This window comes from Vitis riparia, chromosome 12 (assembly GCF_004353265.1).
Source record: "Vitis riparia cultivar Riparia Gloire de Montpellier isolate 1030 chromosome 12, EGFV_Vit.rip_1.0, whole genome shotgun sequence".
NCBI lineage: Eukaryota > Viridiplantae > Streptophyta > Magnoliopsida > Vitales > Vitaceae > Vitis > Vitis riparia.
In genome coordinates, this window is record NC_048442.1 from 11,075,655 (window position 1) to 11,090,213 (window position 14,559).

Sequence of the window (14,559 nt, forward strand, 5' to 3'; positions counted from 1 at the left end):
ATCCATGGGCCAAGAGAAGGAGACTGAGTAAAGCAGACAGAGACATTACTGGTCTGGCGATAGAAGCAACAGAAGCTGATGTGTCTGCCTGATATCGAAGATAGGCATCATAATCACTACCAATAAGGGTGATACTCTGAGATGTGGAGCTTGCAGCGGAGTCGGGTCAAGATAGCAGAGGATCAGATGATTGAGCAATGTGGGCAGTGCGAGGAGGCCGTCCATGTAACTGATAGCAACGATCTCGAGTGTGACCAAGCTTATTACAGTAGGTGCACCGAGGACGTTGTCCTCGACCCCGATTGCCACTACGTCCTCCTCGAGAGTTAGTCTGAGAGGCTAACATAGATGAATCTGAAGAACCATTAGTTGACAAGGTCTGAGTAGAGGAGAAGCGTAAGAGACGAGCGAACACATCATCCAATGATGGTACTAATGGACTAGGAAGAATCTGATCTCGGACAGACTCAAGATCTAGACGGAGGCCAATGAAGGTTAACATTATAAAGAACTTGTCAGTCTGTATTTGTTGAGCTTCAGCACCATTAGTGAAGGGCATCAAAGTTAAGAACTCCTCCTTAAGAGACGCAATCCGACCAATATAAGTAGACAGATCCATGTCCTGTTGTCTCACATGAACAATATTAGAAACCACCTTATAAAATCGTTGAATATCATTCGTGTATAATCCTTTAGCCTGAGTCCAAAATTTAAAGCAGGTTTTGTAAGCATGAAGATGATGTAAAATTTTGGGATCAACAGATTGCCATAATATGCTGCATAATTGTGCATCGATTTTCTTCAATTGCACTTTGTCAACAGCAGGTATAGCATCCTTAGGTGTAACAAGATGATCCTCATAACCTTATCCCATAAACCAGAGTTCCACGGACGCTGACCAGGAGAGATAATTCTCACTACCAATCAATTTTTCCGATGTGATAGTAGGAGATCCAGAGATGACGGATGTAAAAATAGGATTTTTAGTCGCCATATCCACTTCACCTGAGATTGAATCACGTTTTGATCGAAGAGAGCCTTAAAGGGAGGTTGGATCACAGCTGTCGAAGAAGAACCTGGTATGTTAGGACCCAAACAAATGAGAAAAGTGACTGGAGATGAAGAAGAGGCCTTCCCAAGGCACACACAGGTCTCGGCCAAGGAAGGGAGCTGCCGTTGGAGGCCGAAGGAGGCTGAAAGAAAACCCGCGGAGGCTGAAATGCCAAAAAAATGGAGAAGTAGGGTTCAGAGAGGACTGATGGAGGCTTAGAAGTGCAAGACGATGCCGGACAAGCCTGCTGGTATAAGCTCGACACCAGAAAGTGGGCCACCCGCCCTCATGCGCCGGCATGTGGGATTCAGGTCGTCGAAGAAAAGCGGCGTGTGGATCGGTTTTTGGCTCTGGTGCTTTGAGAAAAGTTGCAGATCTTCTCTTTGCGCTCCAGATGATGTGGTCGATGTTGAAAAATATCATCGGGAAAAAACTCATCGGAAAAGTCTCCGGAAAATATCGCCAGAAAAATGTTGACGGTGATGAGGGTTTTCTGACCACAATATGGTTGATCGGAAAGCTTTGGGAGATGGAAAAGGTGATCGGAATGAAACACAGTCACTGGACGGATTCTCGGAATTAATTACACGGGTAAACCAGAAAGAATAAAGTTTTCTCCCTTGGCTCTGATACCATGTTGAAAGAGAGAGAAAGAGAGAAAACCTTAATTCTCATTCATGTGATTAACTTCTTACAATAGAGAAATATATATACAAGGCTAGGTTGAACTAACTACCATATATGTGACCTATATTAAGAAAGGAAAGAAAGATTGTACACTATAAATACATTATATTCAACATCCACCATAAGATCAAGTAATCATCTACATCCATCACTAGATGAAAGGGGTATACCCTAGTGTAATACATTGAACAAAGTGGCTACATATTCAACAAAACTCTTTGAGGTGGCTATGCCTTAGTGTAAGGTCATGCCACATCTCATGATCCATCATAATCTGAATAATCTTTGATCAATCTCAAGTATTGCCCACATGAGAGCTATTAAACACAATGCATGATGCCATGACCTCAGGGTGGACTTAAGACACAAGATGTAACGTAGGTTAGGGTGATAAAAAAGGTGCCTAAGTGACCTAGGGTGATCAGAAAAGTGCCTAAGTGACCTAGGGTGAAGTGTAATGTGTCTAGGTGACCTAGGGTGAGCCTAAGTGACCTAAGGTGTGACTTAGTGGTCTTAAGTGATCAATAAGGTGCCTAAGTGACCTAGGGTGAGTGTGTGTAATTTGGAAGGTGCCTAAGTGACCTTGGGTGAGTGTGTGCAAGCTAGAAGGTGCCTAGGTGTGCCTAAGAAGTGTCTAAGTGAACCTAAGTGATCTAAGATGCGTTCAAGTGACATAAAAAGTGTACCTAAACATGCCTAAGTATGCTATCCTAAAGGTATACCTAAAAGAGCTATCTTAAAAAAAAAAAAAAAAAAAAAAATCTTAGATTTAACTCTGGGTTGCCAAGGGTCACAATGAGAGCAGATAAATCCCTTAACCAAAGTCTCCAAGGTGGCTCAAAAGGTAAGCTGTGTGAGTAGCAATGGGCCACCAAAGAACTCTTATAGAGTACTGAAATAACAACTAAGACATGTGCCAAGAGGATAAAATGGAAGGTTTACACTTGTATGATTAATTAATCAATTAACAACTTTTTTGGGTTAGGTTAAGTGACCTAAACCTATGGTTGGCTTAAGTCACTTAAGCCTAGTAGGAAACATATAAATTTCCTTGTAGGGGTTAGGGTTTCTATGTCATGCTATTTTCATCCTATAGTCCAGAGAGAGAGCCCTAACCTCTATCATTGAGATCTTTATCATCTTAGTGCCTAGATACAAGGAAGAGTCATCGGGTGAGAGATCAAGGTGTTTACAAGATCCATTACAACTTTAGAGTTATCTACATTGATTTGGGAACATCTGCCTCAAAGGTATGTGACTTTATTTTCTAGATCTATGATTTATGTGGTATCAATATTGATTTTTGAATACCTGGTTTTCCATTGCGATAGATTTAGAGAGCCTAGGCTAGATTTTCATGCACCTCATGAAATCCAAATCATGGAAATAGAGTGATCCAAGTTCCCTACAAACCTCTCTTTCTTTTGGAACCCAAATAACTTTAGAATTTAAAGCAATATGAAAGGGTTTCTGGAAGACAAGTGTTATTAATGTGAACATTTCTCTAAAAAAGTTTCAAATGGTAGATAAGATACCACTCGAGGCTTCTTTTAAAAAAATCATTCTTGAAATACTTTTAGTTTTTGTGAGGCTTGTAACCTTTTTTGTGCCAAAAAATCACTTTTGGCTTGTTAAAATTATATTGAAAATCGTTTGCCTATTTGAAAATTTTAAGAGTGAAGCAACTAACCATTCATTTTTCTTTTCTAACACATCTCTTGCCCTTTTTCAAGAGAACTTTTAGACTTTTCACGAACTACACATTTTCTTTGAAATCATCAAGCTCTACTTGAAGTGAGAATATCCTCTTTTAAGAGGCATTTTTTAAAACCATGTTTTCTAAATCATCATGCAATTCTTCAAAGGCTCTTGTAAATCACTCATAATTTGTGGGCATTTTACTTTATCCCCCTTCTCTTCTATGGTCAGGACACGCATGTTAACCATTTCATTCTTTTATTAACCTATTGGGGGCTCCTCATGGTAATTTCTAATTGGTTCACATTGTTAAACCATATTGTACTTATTTTTTTCAATTGCGCAATGGAGATAACATACAACTCTAGAATTTAATTGAACCTTTATTTTTATCAAGTTCATTCCACTCATGGATTTGAAATGACCATTGCATTGTCAACTTTTATAGGAGTATGATGACCATTTTGATTAACTTCCCAAAGATCATAACCAATGGATTTTCAATACCAAGTTATTTTGTATTTTTAATAGCTATAGTCGCTCCTAGTGAAGAGTTGTCTATTGATTAAAAGCCTTCAATGAGGGATAAGTATGATCTCTATAAAGTTAAGTACTTAAACAAGGGACTTTGTTGTGATACCAATTGTACAATCCTTCTAATTAGCAACTCTAAGTTATAAGAGTGAGAGTATGCAATCAATAAATGAAAAATGCAATATAGAAAGAGTAAATCAAATGCCAACTATAATGTGGTTTGATGTAATCACATCTACATTCACAATCCTCAAGCTCATCCAAGCCCTGAAGTCGATCCACTAGAATGAGGATCCTCGGGCCAAGGCTTCTTCCAAGTACAATTGGTTTCAAAGGGAACAACCAATCTTTACAAAGCTCTTCCATGTGAAAAGTCCTACTTAAAAAACAAGCACACAATACACTAGCAATAAATGAAGAACAATATAAGAATTTGCTTGAACAAGAAAGACTATAAGGGAAAGTAGAAAGTAATTTTTGGACACACTTGATATTGAATACTAAGTAAATAATTTTTGCATATGAAGTACCTTTTAGGAGCACTTTTGTTCTATTAATGAATGTATTTTGCCTGTAAAGAAAAAAAAAAATGGAAAAGAAAAGGTTGTTTTGATATGAAGAATTGCATAAAAGTCGAAAAGATTTAGAATTAGTGGAAGGATGTGCCGAAATTCAAACTTTTAGAAACAGAATTATGACATAAAGAATCACATTCTCTGACTTTGAACCTGAAAATTACAAGAGCTTGTTCCATATGAGATGCCATCAACCCAAAGAAGAAAACACTACAAAACTTGTGAAATAATTAGGTGAGGAAATGTCAGAAGATTAGAGGATGCAAAAGGCCATCTATGAGGAACAATGCAACCATGGATGTGATGCATATTTTAACTGAAGAAATCTAAGATATTCCATCCATATCCCTCCCAAAGCCCAATCACCTCTGTTGTTGAACCTCTGCTGTCAAATTAAATAAAAACGTGTCTTATTTTTTTGGCAGCAAATTCAAACTTCAAACCATGTAAGTCATGCCCACCTGCATTAGATGCGAGTGGGGAACACTTAAGTTGGCAATGCCCCTCCTGCAGTTCTTTCTCAAGAAAGCATAGAAGTAATTTATCATCAACTTCTTAATGAACCAGGAATTCTTCTTTGCCCTGATATCTCCATGACCAAGAAGATAAACAACTCCAGATTCTTTGGCCTTGCGTATGAAGGACAGCTCCCTCTCAAGACTATGCTCTGTATCAGACACTGTTGGGTCTGAGGGAGGCTCTGGCCTCACCTCCTCTGAGGTGCTTGCTTCTGTTATGGGTCCCCTTGTGCCCTTGTACTCAGCCAGGAGAGGAACACCAAGTGAGTAGACGCTGCCATTGGGAGCTATAAGGACCCCTGAGGAGGACTCATCTTCAGAATCTGTATCACCATCCCCATCACTCTCCAGTGACCGTTCCTGGGCCTCACGTCGAATGAACTTCTCAAGGCTCTCTATTAGCAGCTGCTCAAATGTCTGATGATTCTCTTTGCGAACATCCTTGTAGCCATACCTGTCAACCACAGTGGAGCGATGGAACTTCAGTCCTGTGGTCTATCACAAAATAGGTTTAAAGGACTAGGCATATCAATATTACACTAGGGTTAGAGAATGAAAATTTGTAAGAAGATAATCTCGTTCTTGAGGAATGCTTCAATTGGTAACATGTCACTGAACTATTTTACAGGCTAAATAAAATATATATTTGGTGAAAATGAAGGCACAGTTTTTCTCCAACAACCCAACCCCCCAAAAAACAAAAAAATCAATGGCCTTTCACATATCATTCCACCAATTGGTGTCTATAGCAGGCATGATTGATGACAATGAATGTCATGCAATTCCACATATGTAACAAGGACAACTTGCAAGAATGAGACTGCTACCTGGCAATGCAGCGAAATATGTGGTAGCTTTTTGGGCAGACTCTGCGGAAAAGGAACCTTTCACTCTGAGGCACTACAGGAACTGGAACATACTTTATGCACACAAATATTATCATGGAATGAATTGCAGGGAGGGTGGTTAGGAAATGGCCAAATATTGCTGGTATTCCCTTCACCAGCTCATTATAAAGCAAACCAATCCCAGGAGCTCTGATTGTTCCCAGGTTGCAGCCTAGTTCTCGCATCAAATCCATTGAAAGCTTTTGCTTGACTTCAGTTTCATACTTGAGCTTACTTCCATAATTCCAGATGAACATAATAAAAAACATGACAATGGCAAAAACCAATATGATCCAACTCCCATCTCCCACACTCCATAAAACTGATGAGAAGAAAGTTAATTCCACCCCCAAGAACACAACCAGAAAACTGAGCACGATGAGAATGTTTATCTGCCATATAAGAAGCATAACAATGGTTACTAAGATTGTTGTCATCATCATCACCCCAATTTCGGCAATGCCTGTAAAAGCAGAATCAGTATCAGAAAGTGCAATAGCTTCCACAAGTATCCACAAAGGAAGCAATATTCATTAATTCATTCAGAGATAGGAAGCATGTGATTGAATTCAAGTTCATATGTAGTCAGTGATATCATTTTCAGCAAATAGCAACATAAGAAAGGCTAGTCACTTTCAATACTATCCCCATATAACCAGATATATAGATAGATAGATAGATGATGGCTAAGATTAATAGCACCTTGCCAAAAACAGGGGTGCAAACTCAGTGCACCTGGAGTACACACAGAGAGTGAAACATACACGCACACAACCGCACAAAAACCAGCACTGAGATAAAGCACCTATACAGCCTATCTATAACCAAACCCTAAAGGAAATCCATCAGGGAGATCAAACCCGCAAGGGAACCTAACCCAATCAAAAGGTGATCTCAGGAATAAGTCCTTAGGCATCTAATCGGGGTGCTCCTCTTCTCTGACAATTCTGCTGTTGCATTCCTTCCATGTGCACTCCACATTTTTTCCCATTCTTTTTGCATTCTTGTACCCTGCCAGGCTAAGAGTCTTAGGGAACACCCAATAATAGCCAAACAAAGCCAGCACAAGGTCCAAAAGCATTTGGACTTCGAGACAAATGGATTAGAGTATGACAAGCTGATTCCTCCTCACAGCTACATGGACAGTGTCTATCAGCCAACAGCCATCCCCTCTTCATAAGCTAATCAACTGTTAAAATCTTCTCCCAAACAGTTTCACAAGGAAAAAAACCCAACCCTCATGGGACCCCAGACCAGGCTTAGAAAGCATGAAATTCGTCACTGGAAACATTTCAGAAATCCAGCACAAAGAGAAGAACAGCAAGAATTGACAGAAAAGTTCCCATTCTTTGCTCCCCTACAAACTAGTTATTTTCATTGAACCTTAGATAGCCACTGAATGAATAAACTCAAAAAAAGTGCTACTTCCTCCAACTTCCATCATAAAAGCACCTACAAAAGCAAGGATTTCAGAAACCATACCCATCCACCCACCCCCCCCCCAATCCAAAGATGCCCTACCTCTAGCATTTCTACTAGAAGCAATTCTAAACAAGGGGAAGTGATCTTTTGAAAAGGATTCAGCACTCCACCTTCCTAACTAGAACTTGGTTTGAATCCCACTCCCAATGGAGATGCTACTCCTGTGCTAGAATTCACTCCACCCACTTCTAATACCTTCCAAAAGCCCCAGGTCAATGGCTCTCCTACCTGTTTGGAGCTCCATCCATCATCACTCCTGCCAAACTTGCCAAGTAACCTGTTTCCATAGGCAATTTACTCTACAGAAAACCTCCATATCCCTTTTGCAAGAAGGGCTTTGTTCAGAATTGTAAGCCTTTTTAAACCAAGCCCTCCCTATTTCTTTTCCTTACAAACAATGTCCCAATTCATATGATGCATTTATTTTTTCATGAAAGTATACCCCCACTATAGGAATTCCCTTTGAATTTTTTCCAACTGATTTTCAATACCTTGGGAATGACAAATAGAGACATAATAAAGTAGCAAGCTGGAAAGGGTACTCCTAATAAACCTCAGTCTGAGTTATTGCCATATTGTCATCACAGTTCCAAAATCAACCACCCTTCAGTTGTAAAAGAAGAAACAATATAATACTAATGATCAGTATTTATCATAAAAAAAATTTATTCTAAAAGTTCAGTGCCCTATCATGCATTGTATAATACTAATGATCCACTGATTGAAGCTTTTAACAAAACTATTAAAAAAGAACAGAAGATAATATTGCTTTCCTTAAAAGTACTTTTTCTCTTTTTCCATAAGTTTGACTTTCCTTGTTAAAATAAGAATCCTTCTCCATGCATTTATGAGGTGGACTTTCCATATTGATATAGGAATATGCTCTTTCCTTGTTGATATAGGAATCTGCTCTATATCTGTGTATAGTTCACTTATACTTTCAACATGATTATATGAAAATTTCTCTCTCTTTTACCATGGTATCAGAGCAGGCTCTGATACCCTAATCACCATCCTTAACCATTGCCACCATTATCCTATATTAGAAAATCCTGAGCTATCCCACTGGATGCTAACATTAGTGATCATGCTTTGGAAGCTTTGTTTCTGATCTCTACTGGTGCTGTCACCAACTTAATGTTGCAATTATTTATCTGATCAGATCTGGACCTTGTATTCTCTAGTACTCAATCTCTGGTATTTTCTAAACTATTTGTGATAATCTAATTTCTCTCTACATTTTGGCTGCTTCTGCACCTCCTGGGGCTGGTATTTCTATACTGCTGTTAAATTTAATGATTCAAACTACATTCTTTGGTCGAAAGGAGTTGAAAATCTTTTTATGGCACAGGAGAAGTTAAGATTCCTGCATGATTCACCTTCTCCGATACATTGAAAAAATTATGATTCATGGTTAAAGGAAGATGCTAGAGCCATGACTTAGCTTTGGAATAGCATGGAGCCTCATATTGCCTTTACCCAATGTTCTTTAATACAACAAAGCAAATCTGGAATGCACCGAAACAAATGTTTGCACAAGATCAAAATGTATCCTGCATTTATCACTTGTATTTCGCTATATTTTTATGTCAACAGGATGATAAATCACTTGGTGAATATTATGTGAATTTGGAAGGATTATGAGAACTCAATGTCTATCATCCTCTCACGAATAACATAGATGTGCTTTGTCGACCAAGAGAAGAATTCAGAATAGAAAATTTTCCAATCTGGTTTAAATCCTGTGTTTGAAAGTTCCAAGAATACATTTTAGCAGATCAACTGCCTACACACAACAATGCATATTGCGTCCTTGAGATAGTAGCCTATTCTTCATTTCAGCCCACAACACAATGTCCACAGGAAGCTGCTGCCTTAATGTCTTCTGCTGGTCGTGAGGAGAGGAGTTGCTTCTTGATGTGGTCATGGACGTGGTAGAGACCAAGGAGATAGACATTGCACTAATTGTGGATGCAACAATCATGCATCTGAGAAGTGTTGGATGAAGTTTGGCAAACCAGCTTGGGCAAATCAAGCTTATTATGATCATGTGGATCAATCATCCACTCCAATGGCTGCTAGCTCAACTAGTGCCCAGAGTTCCCTTGTGCCCACTTATGAGGAGTCGAATCATCTTCTGACTTCAGGTAACCAACCAACCAATGGTTTTTCATCTACTCCTACAGCTACAGTTGCATAATCAGATACTCCAGATACTTTCTTATCCACATCTGACTCTACATCTTAGATTATTGACTCTAGAGCTTCCTCTCACATGATGGGTAGCTCATCTATTCAGTCATTTTTCTCCTTCTAAACAGTCCTCAGTTATCCTTGTCAATGGTTCCAAATCTCAAGTCTTAGATGAAGTGTTTCCTCCAATTGTTTGCCTCTTTCATCAGTTTTATATGTTCTGAATTTTACTAGTAATCTATTATCTGTCAGTCAACTCACAAAAAGGCTTGACTGTTCAGTTACCTTTTTCTTTTTCTTTCTTTTTTTCCCCCTTGTTTTTGTGTATTTCAAGATCTTTGTACAAGGAAGATGATCACTGGAGGGCATGAGTGGAATGGAGTATATCTTCTATCTACCATCTACTCAATATACACTCTCTTCATCCGTCTCTTCAACATAGTGGCATTTTGGATCAGGATACCTCCTCTGAGACTTTTCCAGATTTTAGGGTTTCTAGTTGATTCAAGTCTATCCTTCGATTGTGAGTCATGTCAAGTAAGGGAACACCATCAATCTTCGTTTGCCCCTCAAGTCAATAAAGTTAGTCCTAAGTCGTTTTCTTAGTTCATTTTGATGTGTGGGTATCTTGCAAAATTCCCAATGTCAATGGTTTCAAATATTATGTGCCTTTTGTTGATACGACTACTCAAGAGTTACCTGGTTATACTTGTTAAAAGAGTGGTCAGAAGTCCTTTTGTATTCTAATAATTTTTCAATGAAACAAGAAATCAGTTTAGTTTATCTCTTAAAGTATTTTGTTCTAACAATGCCTTGGGAGTTTTCTAATGCTTCTATTTCAGATTTTTGTACAAAAAATGGACTTGCTCACCAAACATCCAATACATATACCCCACAGTAGAATGGGGTAGCCGAGAGAAAAAACAGGCATCTCTTAGACATTGCAAGAACCATCATGTTCCACATGAAAGTTCCAATAAGATTCTGGGATGAAGCTATCTTTACTTTCTGTTATTTGATCAATAGGCTTCCTTCATCTCCGTTTTGAATTTTAGAATTCCATATTCTGTACTTTTCCCTGGTAAACCACCATTCTGTCTTACTCCACATGTGTTTGGTTGTGTGTACTTTGTTCATTCAGTTCACACTTCAGACAAATTCACTCCATGGTCAACAAAATGCATCTTGGATGCTCTAGGACTCAGAAAGGCTACAACTGCTATGACCCTATTTTAGGAAAATTTTATATTAGTGCAGATGTAACTTTTTTTGAGTCTACTCCTTTCTTTTCAGCCTCTGGATCAACTCTTGGTTCTGAATTATTTTCCCCTACTCCTATCCTTAATCCTGTAGTTTTTCTGCCAAAACTACTTCAAGTTAAAAGAGGAGAACATGACAGCAAGATAATCGGCAAAATAATATTTCTCCAACCTTTCTTGGGGTTGAAGTTGTTTGTAGCAAAAGAGAAGTAGTTTTGTTCTAAAGGAAATATGTTTAAGGCCTCCGTAACTGAAATGGGTATGTTAGGGTCCAAACCTACAAATACTGTTATGGATCCCAACTTACAACTTGATGATGAGAGAAGTCCTAACTTTGAAGAAAAAAAGAGATATAGAAGCCTTGTGGATAAATTGATCTATCTAATGGTAACAAGGCCAGACATTACTTTTGCAATCAATACAACTAATCAATTTATGCAGAGTCCAAGATAGATTCATTGGGGAGTAGCTTGTAGGATCCTCAGATATCTCAAATAGACAATTGGTATGGGTGGCCTATACAAGAAAGGTAAAAATTTGGATATAGTAAGCTACTCAGATGTTGATTGGGTAGGTCCTAAGTCTGATAGGAAGTCAACCAGTGGGTATTGCATTTATATTGGTGGAAACTTAATTAATTGGAGGAGTAGGAAGCAAATGCTGTAGCCAGGTCTAGTGCTGAGGCAGAATACCATGCATGCAATGACTTATACTGCCTATGAGCTCATGTGGCTAAGAACCTATTGAGAGAGCTTGGTATTACAATTAGAACTCCTTTAGTAATGTATTGTGAGAACTAGGAAGCTACTTATACAACTAATAATCTGACTTTTCATGAGAGGACTAAACATATCGAGGTTAATTGTCACTTCTTTAGAGAAGTTATTATGAATGGAGAAATTGTCACTCCATATATAAAGTCAGAAGATCAAATTGGTGACCTCTTTACTAAAGCAGTGCACAAGAGCTCATTTCATCATCTTTGTTCCAAGCTGGGCATTAAGAATAATGATGAGATATCCTTTGAGAAAGTAAAACAAATACAGTAAAGAAAGAAACAAGAAATACAAGGACAATGAGCAAAAGCAAATAATTTCCTTTTTCTCCCATTACCCATGCCATCCGGCCCTAAACTCCCAACTGGCTTTAACTTTAAGCATGATCATCGAAATTTAACTTGAAGATACCTTATGGGATAGGAGATCAAGAGCCAATAATTTTCATTTTTCTAGTTGTGCAAGCAGCTTTCTAGTCCAAAGAGATAAAACAATGGAATGGCAAGAAAGCAAGGAACTTCTTGGTGTCTAACACCAAGTTAGATGTGAGAAATGAGATTTTATCCCATAATTCCTTCATAAATCTGATTATATTCTAGAAAACTCTCTGCATTCCACTCCAACCATAACACCCAAAGCACAAAAGACCACACACTTTCATTGATCTCTACCACCCCACTTCCCAACTGCTTTCAAAACCCTCAAAAGAAATAAATAGATAGTAGGGTTCCCAAAAGATTCTAGTTAAAATAAAGTCTTTCCCATTGTCATAAGCAAAAAAAATGATGAAACAAATAAATAGTCAAATAATTTCCCACTATACGTGAGATGCATGCATTATGTAATCTTGTTTATCACTTATCTAAATTAATTTATTTCCTTTCGATTTCTAGGGTCCTAGTAGAAGTGGCCTCCAAGATTGAGAAATTCCACAGGGACTTTCTTTGGTTTGGATTTGTTGGAAAACCGAAACTGATATGGAAAGAAATAACTTTGTAAAGCTGTAAATTATTTATTAGTTGTCAATCTTTGTATTTTTAGGAAAGTAATTATTAGGAGTTATTTATTAGTTGCCAATCTTTGTATTTTTAGGAAAGTAATTGTTAGGAGTTATTCTTTCCTTCTAATAAGTGATTTAGTTTCCTAATTTGAAGGATTTGTATATGCTGTAAACTCTATAAAAGAATAATCTCAATGAAAGAAAATTATTCCCGTGAAACCCTATTCTTCAACTTGGTATCAGAGCTAGCAATTTGCTTGTCGAAATCCTCCTTCTTCCTCTCTTTCAATCCTTGTTCTCTGAAACCATGTCGGATATTTCAAACGAGTCCACTATTGTTCCTCAACCTTCTCTAAACAATCCCATCATCACTGATTCTTCAAAAATCAATCTTACCACCTCGGAATCTCACTCTGTCCAAATCACCACGATTCGCTTGAATGGTGACAACTTTCTAAGATGGTCTCAATCAGTTCGGATGTACATCAGAGGACGTGGAAAGATGGGCTACCTGACAGGTGAAAAGAAGGCTCCTGCAGTGGATGATCCGAACTATGCTATATGGGATGCTGAGAATTCCATGGTGATGACATGGCTTGTGAATTCTATGGAAGAAGACATTAGCTTTAATTACATGTGCTATCCAACAACACAAGAGCTTTGGGAGAATGTAAATCAAATGTATTCTGATTTAGGGAATCAATCATAGATCTTTGAATTAATCCTCAAACTTGGTGAGATACGACAAGGGGAGGACAACGTCACAAAGTACTTCAACTCCTTGAAGCGGATCTGGCAAGACCTTGACCTCTTCAACACCTATGAGTGGAAATATGCCGAGGATGGACTTCATCATAAGAAGACCATGGAAGACAATCGGATCTTCAAGTTCTTGGCTGGCCTTAATGTCGAGTTTGATGAGGTAAAGGGGAGAATCATTGGAAGACAACCCTTACCTTCAATTGGTGAAGTTTTTTCAGAAGTTGGAAGAGAAGAGAGTCGGAGGAATGTGATGCTGGGCAAGAAGGGACCTAGAGTTGCTATTGAAGGTTCAACCTTGGTTACCACGGGTGGAGGCTATAATAAAGCTGCTGCGTTTCAGCGCAAATCAGATGAAAGACCATGGGTTTGGTGTGATTTTTGCAACAAACCTCGCCATATTCGTGAGAACTGTTGGAAAATCCATGGGAAACCTACAAATTGGAAAGGAAAAATAGGTGACAAACCAGGCCGAGCCATTATTCCTACTGCTAATGAGGCTGAGACCAACCCCTTCACCACTGAGCAAATGGAGCATCTTCTTGCACTGCTGAAATCCAACTTGACATCCGGTACTTCTAGTGTTTCTTTGGCACACACAGGTAATGAATTATATGCTTTATCTTGTCGTTTTAAATCTACTCCATGGATAATCGATTCTGGAGCATCCGACCACATGACCAATTCCTCAAACATGTTTGAATCCTATTCATCGTGTCCTGGAAATAAAAAGGTTCGGATAGCTGATGGTAATTTCTCACCTATTGCAAGAAAAGGTCTAATAAAAATCTCTGAGGGAATAAATTTTAAATTTATTCTCCATGTTCCTAAACTTACTTGTAATCTCTTGTATGTTAGCAAATTATCTAGAGATTCTAATTGTTGTGTTATCTTCTATGAATCCCATTGTATTTTTCAGGACCAGAGCTCGGGGAAGACGATTGGCAGTGCTAGGATGATCAATGGTCTCTATTATTTCGAGGATAATTTACCTAGTAATAAAATTGCTCAAGGACTAAGTAGTATTAGTTGTCTTTATGTTCGTGATCAAATAATGGTTTGGCATTGTAGATTAGGCCATCCTAGTTTCTCTTATTTAAAGCATTTATTTCCAGTGTTATTTCAAAAGGTTGATCCTTT

The 14,559-nt window shown here is 38.3% G+C and overlaps 1 protein-coding gene across 4 annotated transcripts in view; it reads right to left on the bottom strand.

Annotated features, from left to right (window-relative positions):
• Window positions 1-4,127: 4,127 nt before the first annotated feature.
• The window catches only part of LOC117926641 (potassium transporter 7), a 73,209-nt gene continuing 62,777 nt past the window's right edge, over window positions 4,128-14,559 (bottom strand). The window contains exons 9-12 of one of the 4 annotated variants that reach the window (XM_034845822.1): window positions 5,891-6,413; window positions 5,007-5,517; window positions 4,501-4,541; window positions 4,128-4,346 (exon numbers count right to left, since the gene is read on the bottom strand). In XM_034845822.1, the coding sequence (XP_034701713.1) occupies window positions 4,524-4,541; window positions 5,007-5,517; window positions 5,891-6,413 (1,052 nt within the window). In that variant the 3' untranslated portion in view covers window positions 4,128-4,346; window positions 4,501-4,523. Of the gene's footprint in view, window positions 4,374-4,434; window positions 4,542-4,599; window positions 5,518-5,890; window positions 6,414-14,559 lie in introns of those variants that run through there. The other 3 variants (XM_034845821.1, XM_034845820.1, XM_034845819.1) reach the window with 3 other exon arrangements.